Source organism: Pelophylax lessonae, assembly GCF_965119305.1.
Source record: "Pelophylax lessonae genome assembly, chromosome: 11".
In the NCBI taxonomy this organism is placed as follows: Eukaryota; Metazoa; Chordata; class Amphibia; order Anura; family Ranidae; genus Pelophylax; species Pelophylax lessonae.
In genome coordinates, this window is record NC_138778.1 from 231,350,388 (window position 1) to 231,376,241 (window position 25,854).

The 25,854-nt window shown below is 47.5% G+C and overlaps 1 protein-coding gene across 1 annotated transcript in view; it reads right to left on the reverse strand.

Moving 5' to 3' along the window:
• Positions 1-25,190, reverse strand: part of PECAM1 (platelet and endothelial cell adhesion molecule 1) — a gene marked incomplete at its 5' end in the record, with an annotated part of 122,529 nt that extends 97,339 nt beyond the window's left edge. The window contains 6 exons of the mRNA XM_082272891.1: positions 4,138-4,428; positions 10,179-10,469; positions 12,365-12,655; positions 19,701-19,973; positions 20,922-21,212; positions 24,887-25,190. Coding sequence (XP_082129017.1) covers positions 4,138-4,428; positions 10,179-10,469; positions 12,365-12,655; positions 19,701-19,973; positions 20,922-21,212; positions 24,887-25,190 — 1,741 coding nt within the window. The remainder of the gene's footprint in view (positions 1-4,137; positions 4,429-10,178; positions 10,470-12,364; positions 12,656-19,700; positions 19,974-20,921; positions 21,213-24,886) is intronic.
• Between the last annotated feature and the right edge of the window lie 664 nt (positions 25,191-25,854).

The following is a 25,854-nucleotide window of genomic DNA, read 5'->3' on the forward strand; positions in this document are numbered from 1 at the left end:
GGGAGGGGCTGACCGCCGCCGTATATAATCGGGCGGCGGTCGGCAAGTGGTTAACCACTTAAGCCCCGGAAGATTTTACCCCCTTCCTGACCAGGGGGTATTTTGCGATTCGGCACTGCGTGACTTTAACGGACAATTGCGCGGTCGTGCGATGCTGTACCTAAACGAATTTGACGTCCTTTTTTTCCCACAAACAGAGCTTTCTTTTGGTGGTATTTGATCACCCGTGCGATTTTTTTGATCACGCGCTATAAACAAAAAAAGAGCGACAATTTTGCAAAAATAGCAATATTTTTCACATTTTTTTATATGAAATTCCCCCCAAAAAAATGTAAAAATCTAAATTTTTTAACATTTTCAGCCAATTTGTTTTATGCTACCTATGTTTGGTAAAAAAAAATCGCAAAAAGCGTATTTTGATTGGTTTGCGCAAAAGTTATAGCGTTTACTAACAAAGGGAAAGATTTTTGTCGTTTTTTTTTAACGCGTAATGGCGGCGATCTGCGATTTTTTTTGCGGTACTGCGACATTGCGGCGGACAGATCGGACCCTTGACTGACATTTTTGACACTTTTGGGGTTACCAGTGACATTTCTACAGTAATCAGTGCTATACATATGCACTGTTACTGTAAAAATACACTGGCAGTGAAGGGGTTAACTTTTTTTGAAAGGGCGGGGCTATGTGTGTCCCTAGGGGCGTGCTTTCTACTGTGATTGGCTGTGGCTTCATATGTATGAACAGTGATCAACGGTCCTACATAGTAGAACCGTATGATCATCCTTCATACACAGGAGAGAATGACAGGCAGCTTGTTTACACAAGCTTCCTGCCTTTCTCCCTCTCCCCCGACGATCGCCGAGTGACCGGCGGACATCGGGTCCGCCGGTCACACGCGCAGGGGGGTGCGTGACCGCGCGGGAGCGCGCCTCCGGCGGCGCGCGCTCGCTCCCTAAACCCTCACAAGCTAGCAACGTAGACCTACGTCACTTTGCCTGTGAGGGGCTGACTGCCGACGTAGATCGGCGTTAGGCAGTCGGCAAGTGGTTAATATAAGAACACTTACCTGTCCTGGAGTCCAGCGATGTCGGCACCCGAAGCCGATTTTGGTATCGGCTCTCGGGTGCTGCCGCCGCCATTCTGGGAAAGGGAACCCGGTGTTCTATCAGATTTGCCTACCCCATCAGATTTCCCTACCTACGTCTTTTCCGGTTGAGATCAGCTGTGGATTGGTCATGCAGCAGCTTGTAGCTGCGTCACATGTCCTATTGGGCATGTGCAGAATAGGTAGGGAATTTTCATAACATCGTAAGGGGTAAGGAAAAAGTCCTAGTGTGCATGCACACCAACGGGTCGGGCAGCGGAATCTCTTATAACAAACATCCATCCGATCTCCATGGCCCACACTGCGCCAAGCCGACACTGCACCAACCCAACAATCCGATCTCCATGCCCCACACTGCGCCGAGCCGACAATCCGATCTCCATGCCCCACACTGTGCCGACCCAACAATGAGACAGTGGGCGTGCGCATGTGGGTAGGGAATAGGATTGTCCCATTGTCGGCTCTGCGCAGTGTGTGCCATGGAGATCGGATGCATGTTTGTTATAAGAGATGCCGCTGCCCGATCCGTTGGTGCGCATGCGCCCGCTCATGTGCAGTAGGACTTGTGCCGCACCCCTTACGATGTTATCCAAATTCCCTACCTATTCCACGCATGCGCAGTAGGACGTGTGTCGCGGCTACAGCTGGTGCACGACGAACCCGCACCGGAAATTACGTAGGTAGGGAAATCTGATGGGGTAGGGTTTTCTGATAGAACACCGGCAGTGAAGCCTTGCGGCTTCATGGCCTGGGTTCCTACTGCTCATGCGCGAAGCGCGCTGCACCTTCCTATTGGCTCGGTGGCAGGGGGAAGGAGGAGGGGGGCCGAACTTCCGGGACACTGCACCCCGGAAGAGGGGAAGGGGTACCTGTCAAAAACGGGTACCCGTTACCCCCTCCCCCCTGAAAGGTGCCAGGGGGGGGGGAAGCAAAATAGCAGAAGTTCCATTTCTGGTTGGAACACTTTAACTACTTCCGGCCCGCGCTATAGCCGAAAGACGTCTTTAAACGGCCTCCCAGTAACAGGCTCCCTGCGCGCGTGCATCGGGGAAAATCTGTGTCGGCCGTGTCCCTTGGACACAGCCAATCACAGATTGTGGTGAATGGCCAATCACAGCGGCCATTTACCACGTGATCGGACCGTGCAATGAGAGATGATCTCATATGTAAACATATGAGATCATCTCTCATCGCCAGCTCTCTTCCTCACACGGAGACTGCAGTGTGAGGAAGAGGAGAGCAGATCACCGGTAAGGGGACACAGAGGAATGTAATCAGGGCACTGATCACCAGTGCCCTGATTACAGAAGAGGGGAAAAAAATGCCACAACTGCCCCCAGTGCCTGCCATCAGTGCCCCCCATCAGTGCCCACATTCAGTGCCCATCAGTGCCTGCTCAACTAGGCACTGATGGGCACTGACTAGCAGCACTATGGGCACTGAGTGTGGGCACTGATGGTGCTGCCCATCAGTGCCATCCGTCAGTATCCATCAGTGCCACCCATCAGTGCCGCCTATCAGTGCTCATCAGTGCCGCCTATCAGTGCCACCTATCAGTGCTCATCAGTGCAGCATATTAGTACCTCCTCATCAGTGCCCATAAGTGCCACCTAATAAGTGCCCATAAGTGCCACCTCATCAGTGCCCATCAGTGCAGCCTATCAGTGCCCATCAGAGATATATAGGTGGTATGGCGCTCATAGATAATGCAGGGGATTTACAATTAGTATGTCTTAAATGAATGGCCAGGACAATATTCAGCGTGTTGTTAGGGGCTGTACTGACAATTAGCACAAGGTGGGGATTATAAGTCCATTGTGCAAGTCTCTGAGGATAAAAGGGGAATAGAATGACCTGGAATCCAATAAAGGATAAGCAGATACGGGGTGGATCCAAGGATGGATGGATGGGTCACAAGGCACTCAGGGCTGCTGTCCGGGAGAGTGAAGTAGACTCTGAGCAGCAGATAAAGAGAAGAGGGAAGCGCCTCTTGAGTGTGGTAAAAAGCACAATTTATTACAAGACAATGTAGTAACTTACATATAAGTAAGCTGGTGAGTGCATGGCTCTGCGAGGGCGGCTGCTGGGGATTGCATCAGAGTATCCAGGTGTCCAGGCGTAGGCTTGATGTCCGGGAACTGGTGGAGACTTGGCTCAATCGTTCCGGAAGTGCCGTGCAGCGGTGGAGACTTGTGCGGCGGCCGGGAGTCAGTGGAGGCGTCTGACGTCACAGGTAGGGGTGGGCAGCCTGGGCTTCACAACTAGTTTCAGAGCATGCGCGAGAGTCCAGTCCAGGACCTGCGCTCTCCTTTCGAGAGTCCAGTTCCCGGACATCAAGCCTACGCCTGGACACCTGGATACTCGGATGCAATCCCCAGCAGCCGCCCTCGCAGAGCCATGCACTTACCAGCTTACTTATATGTAAGTTACTACATTGTCTTGTAATAAATTGTGCTTTTTACCACACTCAAGAGGCGCTTCCCTCTTCTCTTTATCAGTGCCGCCTCATCAGCGCACATCAGTGAAGGAGAAAAATGTATTTATTTTCAAAATTTACTCACAGAAAATAAGAAAAACTTTTTTTTTTCAAAATTTTCTGTCTTTTTTCTTTTTTTTTTTGTAAGAAATAAAAAAGCCAGAGGTGATTAAATACCACCAAAAGAAAGCTCTATTTGTGTGAAAAAAATGATAAAAATGTCATATGGGTACAGTGTAGCATGACCGCGTAATTGTCATTCAAAGTATGAGAGCGCTGAAAGCTGAAAATTGGCCTGGGCAGGAAGGGGGTATAAGTGCCCAGTAGGCAAGTGGTTAAAGTGTTTACATCTTCTGTTGGAAATTGAATAAAGCTGTGGTTCTGCCCCTTTTCCAACCTAATGGTTGTAAGTGTGGTTTCTTACACGAGGCAAGGGAGGGGTGGTATTATAATGTTAATCGTATGGTTTGCCTAGGCCGAAGCGCCTCAGCAGTCAAGTGCTGTAGAAAATCTTGGCTCTTCATAAATAAACAAATATAACAAACAGATATTGGACCTTTTACTTCCCTGGCGTCGCTCCTGGCGCTCTTGTTGGCTTTGTTGGAAGCAGTACAGAAGTAGGCGCCATCCTTCTCCTTGGTGAACGATGGTACTATGTGTTTCGCGTGCATGTCGTCCGTTTCTGTCACGTTTCTCAGTGGAGTAACAATGCCTTCTTTCTTGACATAAAAGGAGAAGGTAAGGGGCAGGGTTCCAGTTTTCGCCTTGCACACCAAGGAAAGCTCTGTTCCCTCCTCTACTTCTCCGTTTTCAGGGATAATTAAAAGGCTTACTTCTCTAACAGGAGCTGCCGGGACAAAAAGATCAAAACAAGACCAAATGCTCAGGTGGGACATATTGCATGAGGATGAAATACATTAAAATGTGACCAGGTGCTCAGGTGGGACATATTGCATGAGGATGAAATACATTAAAACGTGACCAGGTGCTCAGGTGGGACATATTGCATGAGGATGAAATACATTAAAATGTGACCAGGTGCTCAGCTGGGACATATTGCATGAAGATGAAATACAATAAAACGTGACCAGGTGCTCAGCTGGGACATATTGCATGAGGATGAAATACATTAAAACGTGACCAGGTGCTCAGGTGGGACATATTGCATGAGGATGAAATACAATTAAAGGTGACCAGGTGCTCAGGTGGGACATATTGCATGAGGATGAAATACATTAAAACGTGACCAGGTGCTCAGGTGGGACATATTGCATGAGGATGAAATACAATAAAAAGTGACCAGGTGCTCAGGTGGGACATATTGCATGAGGATGAAATACATTAAAACGTGACCAGGATCTCAGGTGGGACATATTGCATGAGGATGAAATACATTAAATTGTGGCCAGTTGCTCAGGTGGGACATATTGCATGAGGATGAAATACATTAAAACGTGACCAGGTGCTCAGGTGGGACATATTGCATGAGGATGAAATACATTAAAACGTGGCCAGGTGCTCAGGTGGGACATATTGCATGAGGATGAAATACATTAAAACGTGGCCAGGTGCTCAGCTGGGACATATTGCATGAGGGTGAAATACATTAAAACGTGACCAGGTGCTCAGGTGGGACATATTGCATGAGGATGAAATACATTAAAACGTGACCAGGTGCTCAGGTGGGACATATTGCATGAGGATGAAATACATTAAAACGTGGCCAGGTGCTCAGGTGGGACATATTGCATGAGGATGAAATACATTAAAACGTGACCAGGATCTCAGGTGGGACATATTGCATGAGGATGAAATACATTAAAACGTGACCAGGTGCTCAGCTGGGACATATTGCATGAGGATGAAATACATTAAAACGTGACCAGGTGCTCAGGTGGGACATATTGCATGAGGATGAAATACATTAAAACGTGGCCAGGTGCTCAGGTGGGACATATTGCATGAGGATGAAATACATTAAAACGTGACCAGGATCTCAGGTGGGACATATTGCATGAGGATGAAATACATTAAAACGTGACCAGGTGCTCAGCTGGGACATATTGCATGAGGATGAAATACATTAAAACGTGACCAGGTGCTCAGCTGGGACATATTGCATGAGGATGAAATACATTAAAACGTGACCAGGTGCTCAGGTGGGACATATTGCATGAGGATGAAATACATTAAAACGTGACCAGGTGCTCAGGTGGGACATATTGCATGAGGATGAAATACATTAAAACGTGACCAGGTGCTCAGGTGGGACATATTGCATGAGGATGAAATACATTAAAACGTGACCAGGTGCTCAGGTGGGACATATTGCATGAGGATGAAATACATTAAAACCTGACCAGGTGCTCAGGTGGGACATATTGCATGAGGATGAAATACATTAAAACGTGGCCAGGTGCTCAGCTGGGACATATTGCATGAGGATGAAATACAATAAAACGTGACCAGGTGCTCAGCTGGGACATATTGCATGAGGATGAAATACAATAAAACGTGACCAGGTGCTCAGGTGGGACATATTGCATGAGGATGAAATACAATAAAACGTGACCAGGTGCTCAGCTGGGACATATTGCATGAGGATGAAATACATTAAAACGTGACCAGGTGCTCAGCTAGGACATATTGCATGAGGATGAAATACAATAAAACGTGACCAGGTGCTCAGGTGGGACATATTGCATGAGGATGAAATACAATAAAACGTGACCAGGTGCTCAGGTGGGACATATTGCATGAGGATGAAATACATTAAAACGTGACCAGGTGCTCAGCTAGGACATATTGCATGAGGATGAAATACATTAAAACGTGACCAGGTGCTCAGCTGGGACATATTGCATGAGGATGAAATACATTAAAACGTGACCAGGTGCTCAGCTGGGACATATTGCATGAGGATGAAATACATTAAAACGTGACCAGGTGCTCAGCTGGGACATATTGCATGAGGATGAACTACATTAAAACGTGACCAGGTGCTCAGGTGGGACATATTGCATGAGGATGAAATATATTAAAACGTGACCAGGTGCTCAGGTGGGACATATTGCATGAGGATGAAATACATTAAAACGTGACCAGGTGCTCAGCTGGGACATATTGCATGAGGATGAAATACATTAAAACGTGACCAGGTGCTCAGGTGGGACATATTGCATGAGGATGAAATACATTAAAACGTGACCAGGTGCTCAGGTGGGACATATTGCATGAGGATGAAATACATTAAAACGTGACCAGGTGCTCAGCTGGGACATATTGCATGAGGATGAAATACATTAAAACGTGACCAGGTGCTCAGCTGGGACATATTGCATGAGGATGAAATACATTAAAACGTGACCAGGTGCTCAGGTGGGACATATTGCATGAGGATGAAATATATTAAAACGTGACCAGGTGCTCAGGTGGGACATATTGCATGAGGATGAAATACATTAAAACGTGACCAGGTGCTCAGCTGGGACATATTGCATGAGGATGAAATACATTAAAACGTGACCAGGTGCTCAGGTGGGACATATTGCATGAGGATGAAATACATTAAAACGTGGCCAGGTGCTCAGCTGGGACATATTGCATGAGGGTGAAATACATTAAAACGTGACCAGGTGCTCAGGTGGGACATATTGCATGAGGATGAAATACATTAAAACGTGACCAGGTGCTCAGCTAGGACATATTGCATGAGGGTGAAATACATTAAAACGTGACCAGGTGCTCAGGTGGGACATATTGCATGAGGATGAAATACATTAAAACGTGACCAGGTGCTCAGCTAGGACATATTGCATGAGGATGAAATACAATAAAACGTGACCAGGTGCTCAGGTGGGACATATTGCATGAGGATGAAATACATTAAAACGTGATCAAATGTTCAGGTGGGACATATTGCATGAGGATGAAATACAATAAAACGTGACCAGGATCTCAGGTGGGACATATTGCATGAGGATGAAATACATTAAAACGTGACCAGGTGCTCAGCTGGGACATATTGCATGAGGATGAAATACATTAAAACGTGACCAGGTGCTCAGGTGGGACATATTGCATGAGGATGAAATACATTAAAACGTGGCCAGGTGCTCAGCTGGGACATATTGCATGAGGGTGAAATACATTAAAACGTGACCAGGTGCTCAGGTGGGACATATTGCATGAGGATGAAATACATTAAAACGTGACCAGGTGCTCAGCTAGGACATATTGCATGAGGATGAAATACAATAAAACGTGACCAGGTGCTCAGGTGGGACATATTGCATGAGGATGAAATACATTAAAACGTGATCAAATGTTCAGGTGGGACATATTGCATGAGGATGAAATACAATAAAACGTGACCAGGATCTCAGGTGGGACATATTGCATGAGGATGAAATACATTAAAATGGCGTTTCCACAAGACCGAACTTTCCCTCTCTCTATCTCTTTGAAAACTCTTCTAAGGCTGCTCTTCGTGACTCTGACCTTTTGCTCCATCAGTTGATTGACCTCTACTATCTGTCTTCTACTTTAATGTCCCATCTGGCAGTTAGTCCTCCAGTTACTGAACAATGGTAAATTTCCATTAAGCAATGGCACTGTGGGGCACCTGCCGTAAGGGGTGAAAAAAACTGTGGCTTTCTTATGGTTACCCGGCCTTGTATACTTAGTATTACTCTCCATACATTAAAAGCTCCTGTGTTCTTGGGCCTTTGTTTTTCATCAGAACCACATTTATCTCCATACAAATCAATATCAATGCAAAAGCTTCTTGAAGCAGCTTAGTAGGAGGTCAACTGCAGGTCAAATACACCTGTGAAGGATCTCAGAAGACTTTCGTATCCAAAGGCATACTGCATCTGTCCATCCACCAATGCCCTAAGACACTCATTTCATACCTTGCTAGCGCTCAGTTCAAACTTCTAGATCAATGGTCTCCAAACTGAACAAAGGGACAGTTTACTGACCTTGAGGCATTTGAGGGGCCAGACTGTGGCCAGTAGGATTAGAAAATGCCTTGGTGTCAGTGAGAGTAAACAGTGCCCCATCATTGGTTTTAGTGGATGGAATAGTCCCTATTGTTGGTATCATTGGGAGGATTTGTACCCCGTTGTTGGTATTCAAGGTAGAAATAGTGCCCCATCATTGGTGTCAGAGGGAGGAATAGTGCCCCATCATTGGTTTCAGTGGGAGGAATAGTGCCCCATCATTGGTGTCAGTGGAAGGAATAGTGTCCCATCATTGATGTCAGTAGGGGGAATAGTGTCCCATCATTGGTATCAGTGGGAAGAATAGTGTCCCATCATTGGTGTCAGTGGAAGGAATAGTGCCCCATCATTGGTGTCAGTGGAAGGAATAGTGTCCCATCATTGGTGTCAGAGGGAGGAATAGTGCCCAATCATTGATGTCAGTAGGAGGAATAGTGCCCCATCATTGGTGTCAGTGGGAGGAATAGTGCCCCATCATTGGTGTCAGTGGGAGGAATAGTGCCCCATCATTGGTATCAGTGGGAAGAATAGTGTCCCATCATTGGTGTCAGTGGGAGAAATAGTGTCCTATCATTGGTGTCAGTGGGAGGAATAGTGCCCCATCATTGTTGTCAGTGGGATGAATAGTGCCCCCATCATTGGTGTCAGTGGGAGGAATAATGCCCCATCATTGGTGTCAGTGGGAGGAATAGTGCCCCATCATTGGTATCAGTGGGAGGAATAGTGTCACATCATTGGTATCAGTGGGAGGAATGGTGCCCCTTCATTGGTGTCAGTGGGAGGAATAGTGCCCCATCATTGGTGTCAGGGGGAGGAATAGTGCCCCACCATTGGTGTCAGTGGGAGGAATAGTGCCCCATCATTGGTATCAGTGGGAGGAATAGTGCCCCATCATTGGTGTCAGTGGGAGGAATAGTGTCCCATCATTGGTGTCAGTGGGAGGAATAGTGTCCCATCATTGGTATCAGTGGGAGGAATAGTGCCCCCATCATTGGTGTCTGTGGGGGGAATAGTGCCCCATCATTGGTGTCAGGGGGAGGAATAGTGCCCCACCATTGGTGTCAGTGGGAGGAATAGTGCCCTATCATTGGTATCAGTGGGAGGAATAGTGTCCCATCATTGGTGTCAGTGGGAGGAATAGTGTCCCATCATTGGTGTCAGTGGGAGGAATAGTGTCCCATCATTGGTATCAGTAGGAGGAATAGTGCCCCCATCATTGGTGTCTGTGGGGGGAATAGTGCCCCATCATTGGTGTCAGGGGGAGGAATAGTGCCCCACCATTGGTGTCAGTGGGAGGAATAGTGCCCTATCATTGGTATCAGTGGGGGGAATAGTGTCCCATCATTGGTGTCAGTGGGAGGAATAGTGTCCCATCATTGGTGTCAGTGGGAGGAATAGTGCTACATCATTGGTGTCAGTAAATGGCATGGTGCCCAAAGGCAAGCACAGGCCCATATCCGGCCCGCAGGCTGCAGTTTGGAGATCACTGTTCTACAGGTCAGCTTAAAAGGTCCCTTACAATGCTGCCCTGGCCTACAGTATGTATATTTCTGTAAAAGGCTAACAGATGTGAAATGTATATAAAAAGACATACCTATGAGGGTGACATTGAGAACCTCGCTGAATGCACTGGACTTATGGTTCCTGTTGGAGGCGTGACATTGGTAATGTCCCAAATCATGCAGCTTGGTGGTGTTGACCATGAATGTGACCTCACTATTATTCTTCATCACCTTACTCTCAAGCTGCTCTCCCTCTCGGTACAAGGTATATACAATGGGAGGGGTGCCGGTCGGTGATCTGCAGGTCAGTGTTAGGGTGTCCCCGAGGACCACCATTTTGTTACCCTTAAGAATCTGTTTGAGTTCAGGCTTGGTGACCGGAGCTGGTGGAGAAAAGTCAAATGTTAGAGGCTAATAAGAACCAAAGAGTCTGAAAAGCAACATGCTGTCACCTTATATACAGATTACTGATCCAGCACTGCTTCCGCCTCCACTACTTATATACAGATTACTGATCCAGTACTGCTTCCTCCTCCACTACTTATATACAGATTACTGATCCAGTACTGCTTCCTCCTCCACTACTTATATACAGATTACTGATCCAGTACTGCTTCCGCCTCCACTACTTATATACAGATTACTGATCCAGTACTGCTTCCTCCTCCACTACTTATATACAGATTACTGATCCAGTACTGCTTCCTCCTCCACTACTTATATACAGATTACTGATCCAGTACTGCTTCCTCCTCCACTATCTGACAAGACACACACTGTCACCTTATATACAGATTACTGATCCAGCACTGCTTCCTCCTCCACTATCTGACAAGACACACACTGTCACCTTATATACAGATTACTGATCCAGCACTGCTTCCTCCTCCACTATCTGACCACACACACTGTCACCTTATATACAGATTACTGATCCAGCACTGCTTCCTCCTCCACTATCTGACCACACACACTGTCACCTTATATACAGATTACTGATCCAGTACTGCTTCCTCCTCCACTACTTATATACAGATTACTGATCCAGTACTGCTTCCTCCTCCACTATCTGACAAGACACACACTGTCACCTTATATACAGATTACTGATCCAGTACTGCTTCCTCCTCCACTATCTGACAAGACACACACTGTCACCTTATATACAGATTTTTCAGGAGTGCACTATTTACAGAGTGCAGGGTTCAGGGGTGCGCTATATACAGAGTACAGGGTTCAGGGGTGCGCTATGTACAGAGTGCAGGGTTCAGGGGTGCGCTACATACAGAGTGCAGGGTTCAGGGGTGCGCTATGTACAGTGCACAGGGTTCAGGGGTGTGCTATATACAGAGTGCAGAGTTCAGGGGTGTGCTACGTACAGAATTCAGGGATGTGCTACGTACAGAGTGCAGAGTTAAGGGGTGCGCTACAGAGTGCAGAGTTCAGGGATGCGCTATGTACAGAGTGCAGAGTTCAGTGAAGGCGCTACATACAGAGTGCAGGGTTCAGATGTGTGCTACATACAGAGTGCAGAGTTCAGGGGTGCGCTACGTACAGAGTGCAGAGTTAAGGGGTGCGCGACAAAGGCAGAGTGCAGGGATGCGCTATGTACAGAGTGCAGAGTTCAGGGAAGGCGCTACATACAGAGTGCAGGGTTCAGATGTGTGCTACATACAGAGTGCAGAGTTCAGGGGTGCGCTACGTACAGAGTGCAGAGTTAAGGGGTGCGCGACAAAGGCAGAGTGCCGGGATGCGCTATGTACAGAGTGCAGAGTTCAGGGAAGGCGCTACATACAGAGTGCAGGGTTCAGATGTGTGCTACATACAGAGTGCAGAGTTCAGGGGTGCGCTACGTACAGAGTGCAGAGTTAAGGGGTGCGCGACAAAGGCAGAGTGCAGGGATGCGCTATGTACAGAGTGAAGAGTTCAGGGATGCGCTACGTACACCCGCTGTGGGTGCAGGGCAGGCAGGGATCTGTGAGAGGTGTCAAGAGGAAAGCTGTGCCTGTAAACACAGACGGCTTCTTTGTTTACAAGTGACAGTGGTGAGCGGAGGGCGAGAACCGGAGGTGGATTTCTGGCTAAAAACAAATCTTTGGTGCGAGGGCCACATGAAAAGGCCCGGTAGGCCACATTTGGCCCGCAGGCCTTGTGGTTGACACATGTGCCAACATTTTAATGTCATCTTAATTTTTAATGTCATGGCGCTCAGATTCATACACTTATATGTGTGTTCATAGGCAGAGGTGTGGATATTTTAGGTTCTCATTCTACTCACCATAGACCTTTACCTGAACCTGATTACTAGTCTTGGTGATGTTGGCGATGGTGACTTGACATTTGTAGTCTCCGCTGTCCGTTGACCTCATTGGCATCATATACTTCCCCCCCCTTCGCATATGTCTTCGCTCTCCATTGTTCACTACTATGAAATAAAAGTCCTGTGTGGATGACACCTGAGGAGGCAAGCTGGAAACGGAACATTCCAGAGCCACCATATCTCCTTCATTGATGAACTCCGTCTTGTTTCCTGTTGGCTTTATAGTTAGTCGAGGTTTGGGAAACAGCTCTGGAAAAGAATTAAAATCATGATTATTGCATTGTTGATCTGCATTTATACTAATAAAACATACTAAACGTTTTCTCCTTCCTCTTTCCTTTCTCCAAAAACCAAGAAGTGAAAATTAAATTATAAAACGTCATCTATATGTAATTATGGAGTAAAGGAGAATGTGGACATCTGTGGTCTTCAAATACAGCATGGTGACTCCCTACCCTAAATACCCGAGCCGTATATCGACCCGGAGCTGTGCTCATCTGCAGGTCTTCTCCCCTCTCTCTGCTCTCCCACGTTTGGCTGACAGCAGCAGGAGCCATTGGCTCCTGCCGTTGCCAGTTATATCCAGTGAGTAGGGAGGAGGAGTCAGGGTCGAGCCATGCTGTGTGTATCTATTGATGCACACAGTGTGGCTTGGAAGTGGCTTCCTTTGGTGGCGCACAAAAAAGAGGCAGAGCAGGGAGCGCTGACATGGGACCCCAGAAGAGGAGGTTCAGGGACGCTCTGTGCAACACCCATGCCAAGACCACGTAAGCAAAACATATTTTTTATTTTAGTTTAAAGAAAAAAATTCCTTTACAAGCTCTTGAACCTATTGGCAAGAAGACTTTGGGAAAACCATTGTTTAGGTAAAATGAACACATAACAACACCCCTTTCTATAAGAACATTTACTGGCAAGTACATGTGAATATTTTTGCACTTTAGCTCCTTTGCTTTACTACTCTTTCTCCCCAAATGATCATAGCTGAGCACATGTGAGCCAGGAAAACAAAACATGTAAGCAGGGGTTAGTACCCCTTTTAGGGAAACCCTCCCCTAGGTGGATACTGTGGGTGGAGCTAGACTTGCCCCTTATATTCTAGAGCAGGGGTGTCAAACTCAAATTCATTGGGGGCCGCATCAGCAGTATAGTTGCCCTCAAAGGGCCGGTTGCACGGAGTGCAGGGTTCATGAGTGCGCTGGGTACAGAGTGCAGAGTTAAGGAATGGGCTGGGTACAGAGTGCAGAGTTCAGGAGTGCGCTGGGTACAGAGTGCAGAGTTAAGGAGTGCGCTGAGTACAGAGTGCTGGGTTCAGGAGTGCGCTGGGTACAGAGTGCGGAGTTCAGGAGTGCGCTGGGTACAGAGTGCAGAGTTAAGGAGTGCGCTGAGTACAGAGTGCGGGGTTCAGGAGTGCACTGGGTACAGAGTGCGGAGTTCAGGAGTGCGCTGGGTACAGAGTGCGGAGCTCAGGAGTGCGCTGGGTACAGAGTGCGGAGCTCAGGAGTGCGCTGGGTACAGAGTGCAGAGTTCAGGAGTGCGCTGGGTACAGATTGCGGAGTTCAGGAGTGCGCTGGGTACAGAGTGCAGAGTTAAGGAGTGCGCTGGGTACAGAGTGCGGAGTTCAGGAGTGCGCTGGGTACAGAGTGCGGAGCTCAGGAGTGCGCTGGGTACAGAGTGCGGAGCTCAGGAGTGCGCTGGGTACAGAGTGCGGAGTTCAGGAGTGCGCTGGGTACAGAGTGCGGAGTTCAGGAGTGCGCTGGGTACAGAGTGCGGAGTTCAGGAGTGCGCTGGGTACAGTGTGCGGAGTTCAGGAGTACGCTGGGTACAGACTGCGGAGTTCAGGAGTGCGCTGGGTACAGAGTTCAGGAGTGCACAGACTGCGGAGTTCAGGAGTGCGCTGGGTACAGAGTTCAGGAGTGCACTGGGTACAGGGTGCGGAGTTCAGGAGTGCGCTGGGTACAGAGTGCGGAGTTCAGGAGTGCGCTGGGTACAGAGTGCGGAGTTCAGGAGTGCGCTGGGTACAGACTGCGGAGTCCAGGAGTGCCTTGGGTACAGAGTGCGGAGTTCAGGAGTGCGCTGGGTACAGAGTGCGGCGTTCAGGAGAGCGCTGGGTACAGAGTGTGGCGTTCAGGAGTGCGCTGGGTGCAGAGTGCGGAGTTCAGGAGTGCGCTGGGTACAGGGTGCGGCGTTGAGGAGTGCGCTGGGTACAGGGTGCGGAGTTCAGGAGTGCGCTGGGTACAGAGTGCGGAGTTCAGGAGTGCGCTGGGTACAGAGTGCGGAGTTCAGGAGTGCGCTGGGTACAGACTGCGGAGTTCAGGAGTGCGCTGGGTACAGAGTGCGGAGTTCAGGAGTGCGCTGGGTACAGAGTGCGGAGTTCAGGAGTGCGCTGGGTACAGAGTGCGGAGTTCAGGAGTGCGCTGGGTACAGAGTGCGGAGTTCAGGAGTGCGCTGGGTACAGAGTGCAGAGTTCAGGAGTGCGCTGGGTACAGAGTTCGGTGTTCAGGAGTGCGCTGGGTACAGAGTGCGGAGTTCAGGAGTGCGCTGGGTACAGAGTGCGGAGTTCAGGAGTGCGCTGGGTACAGAGTGCGGAGTTCAGGAGTGCGCTGGGTACAGAGTGCGGAGTTCAGGAGTGCGCTGGGTACAGAGTGCAGAGTTCAGGAGTGCGCTGGGTACAGACTGTGGAGTTCAGGAGAGCGCTGGGTACAGAGTGCGGAGTTCAGGAGTGCGCTGGGTACAGAGTGCGGAGTTCAGGAGTGCGCTGGGTACAGAGTGCGGAGTTCAGGAGTGCGCTGGGTACAGAGTGCGGAGTTCAGGAGTGCGCTGGGTACAGAGTGCGGAGTTCAGGAGTGCGCTGGGTACAGAGTGCGGCGTTCAGGAGTGCGCTGGGTACAGAGTGCGGCGTTCAGGAGTGCGCTGGGTACAGAGTGCGGCGTTCAGGAGTGCGCTGGGTACAGAGTGCGGAGTTCAGGAGTGCGCTGGGTACAGAGTGCGGAGTTCAGGAGTGCGCTGGGTACAGAGTGCGGCGTTCAGGAGTGCGCTGGGTACAGGGTGCGGCGTTCAGGAGTGCGCTGGGTACAGGGTGCGGCGTTCAGGAGTGCGCTGGGTGCGGAGTTCAGGAGTGCGCTTGGTGCCGAGTTCAGGAGTGCGCTGGGTGCGGGGTTGCGTACGGAGTGCGGGGTTGCGTACGGGGTTTTGGCGTGCAGTGCTCAGGAGTGCGCTCTGCTCCCATCCTCCCACCTGCCTCCACAGCCCTCACCACCCCACCCCGGCCCCCCCAAAAAAACTCTCTCACATCTGTGCTTTCTCTTACCTTCCTATCTGTCCCAGCTCTGGTACAACCCCTGCCTATGCATTGGGCTAAAAGCCCGCTTTCAGGGTGCAGCTCGCAGACAGAAAAAAAAAAAAAAAGGCACTGACACTAATAGCCAGCGCCGCTAGAGGGACTGAGGACTGAGGAGAGAGAGCAGGAGACTGGCCGACCGGTCGGGCATGCGCTCAGCTCAATCAGCCGGCGCCGCTAGAAGGACAGAGGGAGCGTGAGATGTCTCCTTGGAGACCGGCCGGCCGCACATGCGCTCAAACAAAGGCAGCGCCGGAGGATGTATTTGCTTGCGAGACAGTGACAAAGAGGTGAAAAGCAGCAGCCGCCACGTGGTCCGCATGAAAAGGTCTGGCGGGCCCGATTCGGCCTGCGGGCCTTGTGTTTGCCACCCGTGTTCTAGAGCCAGAAGCGCTTGGAGCAGAGGTTGATGGGAACAGGCTACTGCTATTATACTATTATGTAAGCTTGTGGCCCCAGGAAGTGAACCCTTTAGGGTAGGCCCGATTTAGGTTCCGCTGGAGTACCCGCCTAAGGGGACCTACAGTGAGGAAATGGAAGTGATGGCCGGCAACCCTACATTGAAGTTAAGCTTGAAATGTACAGTGCTGCCAATGCTGGGGTAAAGAGGCAGAGGCAGCAATTGTAGCAGGGGTTAGCATGCCTTTAAGTGAGGCCCAGTCCCCTGGGTAGATACTGTGGGTGGGGCTAGACTCGCCCCTTAAATTCTAGAGCCAGAAGAGCTTGGGCCAGAGATTGATGGGAAGAGACTACCACTATTATACTATTATGTAAGCTTGTGGCCTTAAGAAGTGAACCCTTTGGGGTGGGCCCGGATTAACCACTTTCCCACTAGCCACTGTGCTGCTACTGCGGCACAGTGGCTCGTTATCATCTAGCGACGTAGACCTACGTCACTAGACTCCTCCCCTGTAGGCAGCGCTCGCGCGCCGCCGGAGGCGCGCTCCCGCTGTTTTCATTCACAGCGGGAGTCGGGCCAGGGGAGGAGCGGCGGTGATCGCCGCTGCTCTGCCCCGATCGTCGGGGAATCTAGTTTGGAGATCCGCCCGCCTGTGTAAACAGAGCAGGCGGATCTCCTAAGTGACAGGGAGTGACAGATCGGAGTGTTCAGCATAGCTGGACATCCGATCTGTCCCTGGCTCACTCAGTCACCTCCCCCCACACACGTCAGTAAGCACCAGGCATACATTAACCCCTCCCTCTCCTATAAAATTAACCCCTTCCCTGCCAGTGTCATTTTTACAGTAACAGTGCATATTTATAGCACTGATTACTGTAGTAATGTCACTGGTACCCCCAAAAGTGTCAAAAATGTCAGTCAAGGGTCCGATCTGTCCGCCGCAATGTCACAGTCCCGCAAAAAAAATCGCAAATCGCCGCCATTACTCGTTAAAAAAAAAACACCAAAAATGACATAAATCTTTCCCTTAGTTAGTAAACGTAATAACTTTTGCGCAAACCAATCAAAATACGCTTATTGCGATTTTTTTTACCAAACATGGGTAGCAGAAAACAAATTGGCCAAAAATTTTACATCTTTTTTGGGGGGAATTTCAAAAAAATGTTAAAAATATTGTTATTTTTTCAAAATAAACGCTATTTTTTTGTTTATAGCGCAAAAAGTGAAAATCGCACAGGTGATCAAACACCACCAAAAGAAACTCTGTTTGTGGGGGAAAAAAGGACGTAAATTTCGTTTGGGTACGGCGTCGCATGACCGCGCAATTGTCAGTTAAAGTCGCACAGCGCTGAATCGCAAAAAGTGGTTAAGTTCCGATGGAGTACCCACCTAAAGGGGACCTACAGTGAGGAAATGGAAGTGATGGTCGGCAACCCTACGTTGAAGTTAAGCTTGAAATGTACAGTGCTGCCAATGTTGTAGGTAAAAAGGCAGAGGCGGCAAATGTAAGCAGGGGTTGGTATCCCTTTAAGGGAGACCCTCCCTAGGTAGATACTGTGGGTGGGGCTAGATTTGTCCCTTATATTCTAGAGCAAGAAGAGCTTGGGGCAGAGGTTAATGGGAAGAGGCTACCCCTTATATACTATTATGTAATCTTGTAGCCTCAGGAGGTGAGGGGTAGACCCGGTTTAAGTTCCATTGGAGTATCCACCTATTGGAACCTACAATGGGGAAGTGATGGTCGGCAACCCTACATTGAAGTTAAGCTTGAACTGTACAGTGCTGCCGATGTTGGGGGTAAGTATCCCTTAAAGGGAGACCCCATCCCCTTGGTAGATACTGTAGGTGGGGCTAGACTTGTCCCATATATTCTAGGGCTAGAAGAGCTTGGGACAGAGGTTGATGGGAAGAGGCTATCCTATTATATTACTGTGTAAGTTGTACAGTGCTCCCGATGTTGGGGGATAAAGAGATAGAGGGGAAGTTGTATTCGGCAAAGAACTGTGCATTTTGTTGCTGCTGCAGTAAACGTTAAAAAGTTTGAATGTGAGGACATTCCCTTATTTCTGGAGAATTTGGGAGAATATGAGTAATCAAGATGGTGGATTTCCTCCACGTTACGATTGTGGATACCCTATTCCTTTCCAGTTGCAGGAGGATGATGGGAGGGGCCCTTGGCAAGCAGGTTCATTGCTGGTCTGAATCAGGGCCCTGCTTACACACTCTTCTAAGAAAGGGAAGCCTTGCCTGGATTACTCATGATTAGAGTTGAGCGGACACCTGGATGTCCGTGTTCGGCGGGTTCGGCCGAACTTGAAAAAAAAGTCTGGGTCCGTGACCCGGACTTTTTTCGAACTTTACTCGAACACCGAACCCCATTGAAGTCAATGGGGACCCGAACTTTCAGGCACTAAAATTGCTCTAAAAAACAAATGGAAAAGGCTAGAGTGCTGCAAATTGCAGCAAAATGTAGTTAAGAGCATGGCAAGTGCTCTTAAAAAAAATTCCTCTTTACATTTGTAATTTTTAAATAGCAGATTAGAACAGCACTCTGTAGTAAAATATAGCTGAACGCTGCACACAACAGACTGATAAAAATATTTTTTTTCTCCCTCCTCCTCCTCCTCCTCAGTGGGCTCAAGTGAGGGCAAAAAGATTGTTCACTGCACCACCCCCCACACAGAAAAATCGATGTAGATCGCTAACGGACGATTGTTCTGTCCTGTGTCTCCTAATCTCTCCCTGCCTACTCTCTCCAGCCTGTCCCTGAAATGCTCAAATATCTTTCCCTGCCTACACTCCGACCTGTCCCTGCATTCTTTTCGGGCACAATGTTGTTTTTCCCTGTCTGTCCCTAATCAGCAGCAGCCAGCACCGTGGTGTGTGCTCTCTCCCTACACTACAGCAGACTGACGCACTGCGCGCTGTGTCTATAGCTTATAAAGACCTGGGTCACCTGCTTCAGCTGGCCAATCACAGCCATGCCATTAGTAGGCATGGCTGTGATGGCTTCTATGGCACACCAGTTAAACGCTTGTTGATTGGCTGTTGAAAGTCCGCCATTAAAAGCGCGCCATTACATACAGGAAATAAAATTACCGAACACGGATTTTAAACCCGAACATACAGTAAAGTTTTCGGGTCCGTGTCCGGGTAACAAAAATCCAATTATCTGGTATGGACCCGAATAATACAGTCCGTGTTCGCTCAACACTACTCATGGATATACAGTAGCTTAAAATGGCACTATGTTTGTCTAGTTTTTTTTAAAAAAAGTCTACCCATCTGCTTGATTAAAATGCCAGCTGGGTTCCAAGAGCCTATCCCTATTTTGCGTAGATTGGAAGATCTGACTATCAATAGACAGTGAATTGATTGCCAAGATCAACCTGTATGTCAAAAGGTTTCAGAAAATTGCCATTACTGAAGAATGCAACACTGTGACACATGAGTACCAACTTTGCAAGCTGCTGAAGCACCAATAATCCAGGCCATGGTCACTAACCCTCTGAGGGCCAACATAAAATGGATAAAACTGTTGGAACATGATGTACCTTTCACCTCGACCATGGCAGTGGTGGTTTTTGAGGCTGTTTTTCCTTCTGCTTTGCACGTGTAGTTGCCCATGTCACTCACAGTTGCCACTTGAGAATACGTCAATCTTTCTGAGTTGGAAGCCTTTACAATGTGGTTGCCCTTTTGTAAGGTGATGGTCACTTCCTCGGAGCGCCTGTATGACTTCTGAACTGTGCACGTCACCTCCATGACTGCCCCTTCGGTGAAATTGTTTGATGGACGAACTGTGATAGTTGGCGTGCTAAATGGCTCTGTAGGAAAACCGAAAAACACATTGTGTGAAGGTGTGATGACAGCTAAAGTACTGTGTAGATATTGTTAGGACACAGAACAAGCAATGCTAATGTTGATGTAAGTCCATCAGTAGGACTGTGCTGACCAGGACTAGACATTACGATACATAGTATGTTTTTTGCAACTGAAAAACTATATTTAGAGCTGTCTGTGGATTTCCCTTCACTTCCCGTTCAGTCAGAAAAAGAAGGAAGAAAAACATTTCCTAGATAGAGGCACCGACAGCAATAAAAAGTTGAGATTCTACCCCTTCCACACTCCAACTGAAATAACAAAAAGTATTTTATATTGTGAGTGTTGAGCCTGGGAAGAGTTGGTTCACCCAAAGTTGATACAGATGAATGCCTAATTTCATCCAGTTAAAGTTCTTTCCACTGAAGATTCTAAAGCCCCGTACACACGCAACGAATTTCCGCCGACCGGTCGTCCAGAGTGGTGTCTGTTGGTTGGAATGTGCTCTAGACTGCACACGAATTTTATCGTCGGACAGAATTCTACTTCAGAAGTGATGTCATGTGTTGGATTGCTTTCTTTGTGTTCTTTCTTCACTGAGCATGCCCAGTATTGCTCATAAGATTTTTCCCTGTCGAAATCTGTACTGACTGCATGAAAATCAGACGTGTTTTGACGGTGGACAAAAATTTTATAGCCTGCACACCAGAATTTTGTCGGCCGAAAAGTCGGAGTCAGTTGTCGAGAGCACCATACTAACAAGCCGAAAATCGGCAGATCGGTCGTCAGACGAAAATTCCCGGCCGAATTTCGACGCGTGTGTACGAGGCTTAAGGAACATAAGCCTTGGTTCAACGATCTAGGTGACATCCATGGATGCACAATGAGATTTAGGCAGCTCTAATTTTTAAAGTTCTTCTTTAGAGATGCAGTAGAGGAATAGGAGTACCTACCCACCACGGTCACTGTCTTCCTCCTACTTAAAGGTGACTCTGGCTCATCGTCGATCATCAGCTTCAGGGAGCACTCAAAGTGCAATATGCTCTCCCCTTCTTTAATATCATATGTGGCTTCCGCATTATTCTTGTTGGACTGCTTCTTTTTTGGAAGTCCCTTCTCCTTGTCTGTCTTGTAGAAATTGAATGTCATGGGGGGATCCTCGTTTGGGGCTTCACACCTGACCGTAATCTCATCTCCCTCTGAGACCTCCGTCTTTGTTATGCTGATCAAAGGTGTCGACAGCCCTTGGAGATAAAAAAAAAAAGATTAAAAGGGTAATATTCTTTAATGCCTGCACAGTAACTGCAGAAGCTGGAAAAAGTGTTAGTAGATTTCAATGAATGCTGTGTGAGGGAGGTAAAAATGATCACCATTGGAGGAAGGGTTTGGGGATTGGTTGTTTGGGATGGTTTCTATTCAGAGGCAGGTGTACTGCCAGCAGTAGGGATAAACAAAGACCATAGTCCCCAACCACTAATAAATCATGCACCCAGTGTCCAGCCGCTACTGTAGCATGTCCCCAGTCTCCAACCACTACTGTAACATGTCCCCAGTCTCCAACCACTACTGTAACATGTCCCCAGTTTCCAACTAATACTGTAACATGTCCCCAGTCTCCAACCACTACTGTAGCATGTCTCCTGTCTCCAAACAAGACTATAGCATGTCCCCAGTCTCCAACCTCTACTGTAACATGTCCCCAGTCTCCAACATCTACTGTAACATGTCCCCAGTCTCCAACATCTACTGTAACATGTCCCCAGTCTCCAACTAATACTGTAGAATGTCCCCAGTCTCCAACTAATACTGTAACATCTCCCCAGTCTCCAACCACTACTGTAGCATGTCTCCTGTCTCCAACCACCAGGGCTGGCCCAAGACATTGTGCTGCCTGGGTCCAAGAATTAAATGCTGCCCCCCCCCCCCCCCCCCAGAAAAAAAAAAAAAAATCATGCCCAACAAAAGGCCCCCCACATCCATTATTTGATATAAGTAGAAAATGTAGAAAATATTATATATACTGTTATCTAAACATACCATACCTCACAATGGGACCGGTCTACCAAATACCCACTGTCTGTACTCAGTCCTCCTATCACTCCTGCCGAGCCCACCGCCCTAGAAGATCCAGCCTGCCCTGCGTGAGATGGAGTGCGCTGATGTCTGACATCATTGCGCACACCACAATCACGTGAGGGATGTTCCCCAGAGGAGAAGCTCCGCCTTCTCATGCTCATCAGTTTGTACTACGGTCGTCAGTACAAGATGGGAAAATGCCACCCGTAACGTGTCGCAAACTGATGACACACAAGACTGCTGAAGAAACAATCTTTGAAGTTAATTTGCCGCCCCTCTCCAAGTGCTGCCTGGGTCCAATGGACCCAGCGGGGCCCATGATAGGGCCGACCCTGCCAACCACTACTGTAGCATGTATCCTGTCTCCAACCAATACAGTAGCATGTCCCTAGTCTCCACTACTGTAGTATGTATCCAACCACTACTATAGGATGTATCCAGTCTTTAACCACTATTGTAGCATGTCCCCAGTCTCCAACCTCTACTGTAGCAAGTCCCCAGTGTTCAACCCCTACTTTTGCATGCCCCCCGTCCCCATGTCCCCAGTCTACAACCAATACTGTCCCCAGTCTATAACAACTATTGTAACATGTCCTCAGTCTCCAACCCCTACTGTAGCATGTGTCCAGTCTCCAACCACCACTGTAGCCTGTCCCCAGTCTCCAACCACTACTGCAGCATGTCCTAGGTCTCCAACCACCACTGTAGCATGTCTACTTTCTCCAACCAATACTGTAGCATGTCCTAGGTCTCCAACCAATACTGTAATATGTCCCCAGTCTTGAAGCATTACTGTGGCATGTCTGCAGTCTCCAACCACTACTGTAGCATGTCCCCAGTCTCCAACCACTACTGTAGCATGTCCCCAGTCTCCAACCACTACTGTAGCATGTCCCTAGTCTCCAACCACTACTGTAGCATGTCCCCAGTCTCCAACCACTACTGTAGCATGTCCCCAGTCTCCAACCACTACTGTAGCATGTCCCTAGTCTCCAACCACTACTGTAGCATGTCCCTAGTCCCCAAAGACCTTGGTTGATGTCAGGGGTCACAGATGAGTCCTCTCATGCCTCATAATTTAAAAACCCCTAAATTAGGTAATCCCTCAATAAACATTGCACACCGTATTTTTATACTTCTAAGATATCCTTTCTATTTTTTTCCAGGAGGAAATTATAAAACCTTTCTTTAGATGTAAAATCATTTGCTTTCTGTATTTTTTTTTTTATATATGATCACATTTTGTCAAACACATCAACAGTCAATAACAATGGTGTTCTAATAAGCGCTAATACCAAAGTGAAAGAAGCTGCCAGCACAACATAACTGATAAACAGAGTATAAAGTGACAAAAAGGAAAAATAAAGTGCGGTGCTAATAGTGTATACATAAATCATATATGCATAGAAAGTTCAAATAAAGTCCAATAAATGCAGATATGCTTAAATTAAAGTCCAAAATAAGTGATGCATCTTGTCGGTGAACATAATCATATCCAGACTGTGAGAAAGTGAATCCCAACACCAAGTGAACAAATAAAATGGGCGCTCACCAGATCCAATGGGTCTGAATTGCCTTATAGCAGACAGACCTATTAGGCTTTACAAGATGATCTTGATTTCTCCTACGAACATAACCATGGAAGTCGTTTTCAACTCATGTGGCGGTGAGAAGAGGGAAGGAAGTCTCTCAAAAGCAGATGACATAAAAACCAAAAAGAGGAGTGCACATAGCGTAATATTGCTAAAAACTTTTAATGAAGTAAAAGGAATTGCACTTACAAAATTCGCATGGTAACAGGCAATGTAATAAAATGAAGTTCTACTGCGAGCTCCTGACGCGTATCGTCCGCACGGACATCATCAGCGGATATTGCTCCAATATAGAACTTCATTATAGCGTAATATTGCTAAAAACTTTTAATGAAGTAAAAGGAATTGCACTTACAAAATTCGCATGGTAACAGGCAATGTAATATAATGAAGTTCTACTGCGAGCTCTTGACGCGTATCGTCCGCACGGACATCATCAGAGGATATTGCTCCAATATAGAACTTCATTATATTACATTGCCTGTTCCCATGCAAATTTTGTAAGTGCAATTCCTTTTACTTCATTAAAAGTTTTTAGCAATATTAAGCTATGTGCACTCCTCTTTTTGGTTTTTATGTCATCTGGTTTTGAGAGACTTCCTTCCCTCTTCTCACCGCCACATGAGTTGAAAACGACTTCCATGGTTATGTTCGTAGGAGGAATCAAGATCATCTTGTAAAGCCTAATAGGTCTGTCTGCTATAAGGCAATTCAGACCCATTGGATCTGGTGAGCGCCCATTTTATTTGTTCACTTGGTGTTGGGATTCACTTTCTCACAGTCTGGATATGATTATGTTCACAGACAAGATGCATCACTTATTTTGGACTTTAATTTAAGCATATCTGCATTTATTGGACTTTATTTGAACTTTCTATGCATATATGATTTATGTATACACTATTAGCACATCAACAGTCAAATTACAGTTAGGGTTAATCAACCTCTGGTGGGTTCAGACAGTTTTAGGCTCTATAATCAAAATGTGACAGACTAATATGAAGGTTTGAAGCTACAGAGCCCATGGCCAATGGGGGTCCAGCTCTGATCCCCATTCACCATGTTTCAGTCTTACCCCCTCTTGCACTGATGGAGGCATTGACATGATGGGTTCTATGCTATGAGCCTGTCCATATAAACTAGTGGAGTCTTGGTAGTGACCACTGGGAACTCGGCATGTATCGTTGAACAAAAACAGCATCCTGTATTAGCCAGTGGTCCCGTACAAACAGAGACCAGGCTAGACTTACCGGTGACCTTCACCTTCATTTCTTCGCTTGACTTATGTCTCCTGTCTGCATTAATCTGACACTTGTAGAAGCCGGACCGGGACACGCTGGCATTCTGAATGTCGAAAATGGCCTCAGAGCTGGTGGTGGTGACATTGTGGATCAGATTGTCGTCCTTGTAAAAGGTGAACGTACTGGCCAGCGCAAAGTCGGCGGTCTTGGCGATGTTCACAAGGCACTTCAACCTCAGATTTTCACCATTTCTTATGATGGATGAAGGTAAAGGCTGCAGTTCAATGTCGTTAATAGTGAAGTCTAAAGAAAAAGGTTAAATAATGAAAGACAAAATATGGAAATGGAAAATTTATGATCCATTTTAGTAGTCTTTGCAACATCAAGTAACTTTTAATTAAAAAAAAAAAAAAAGAGAAGATTTTGTATGTTTTATTAGAATACTGCCAAATCTGATGTTTCATTGGGTGTGCCAAGATGGTGCCATCTGCAGGTGATGAGTCATTGTGGGTATATAAGGTGATAGAAGAGTATGGTGGACCCCAGATGTCCCGGAATAGTCTGAGGGCACCTGCTGTGTAATACACAAGGATGTTTATTGAAGACTACCAACAAAAGCTGAGGTCATTCAATCCTGACACACCCTCTTTGACCTTTATCGCCCTGGAGCCCTACAAAATAAACATGTATAAATGGTACAGATGGTTCTGAGGCTGTTTTACACTACGTAACCTGCGCCACCAAATGGTGTTCTCCACCCCTCTCTGCCAATCCCTCCACTGGCTTCTACTCAGTGTCCTCCACCCCTCTCTGCCAATCCCTCCACTGGCTTCTACTCAGTGTCCTCCTCCGCTCTCTGCCCAGCCCACCACTGGCTTCCGCTGAGTATTATCCACCCCTCTCTGCCAATCCATCCACTGGCTTCTACTCAGTGTCCTCCACTCCTCTCTGCCAATCTCTCCACTGACCTTCACTCA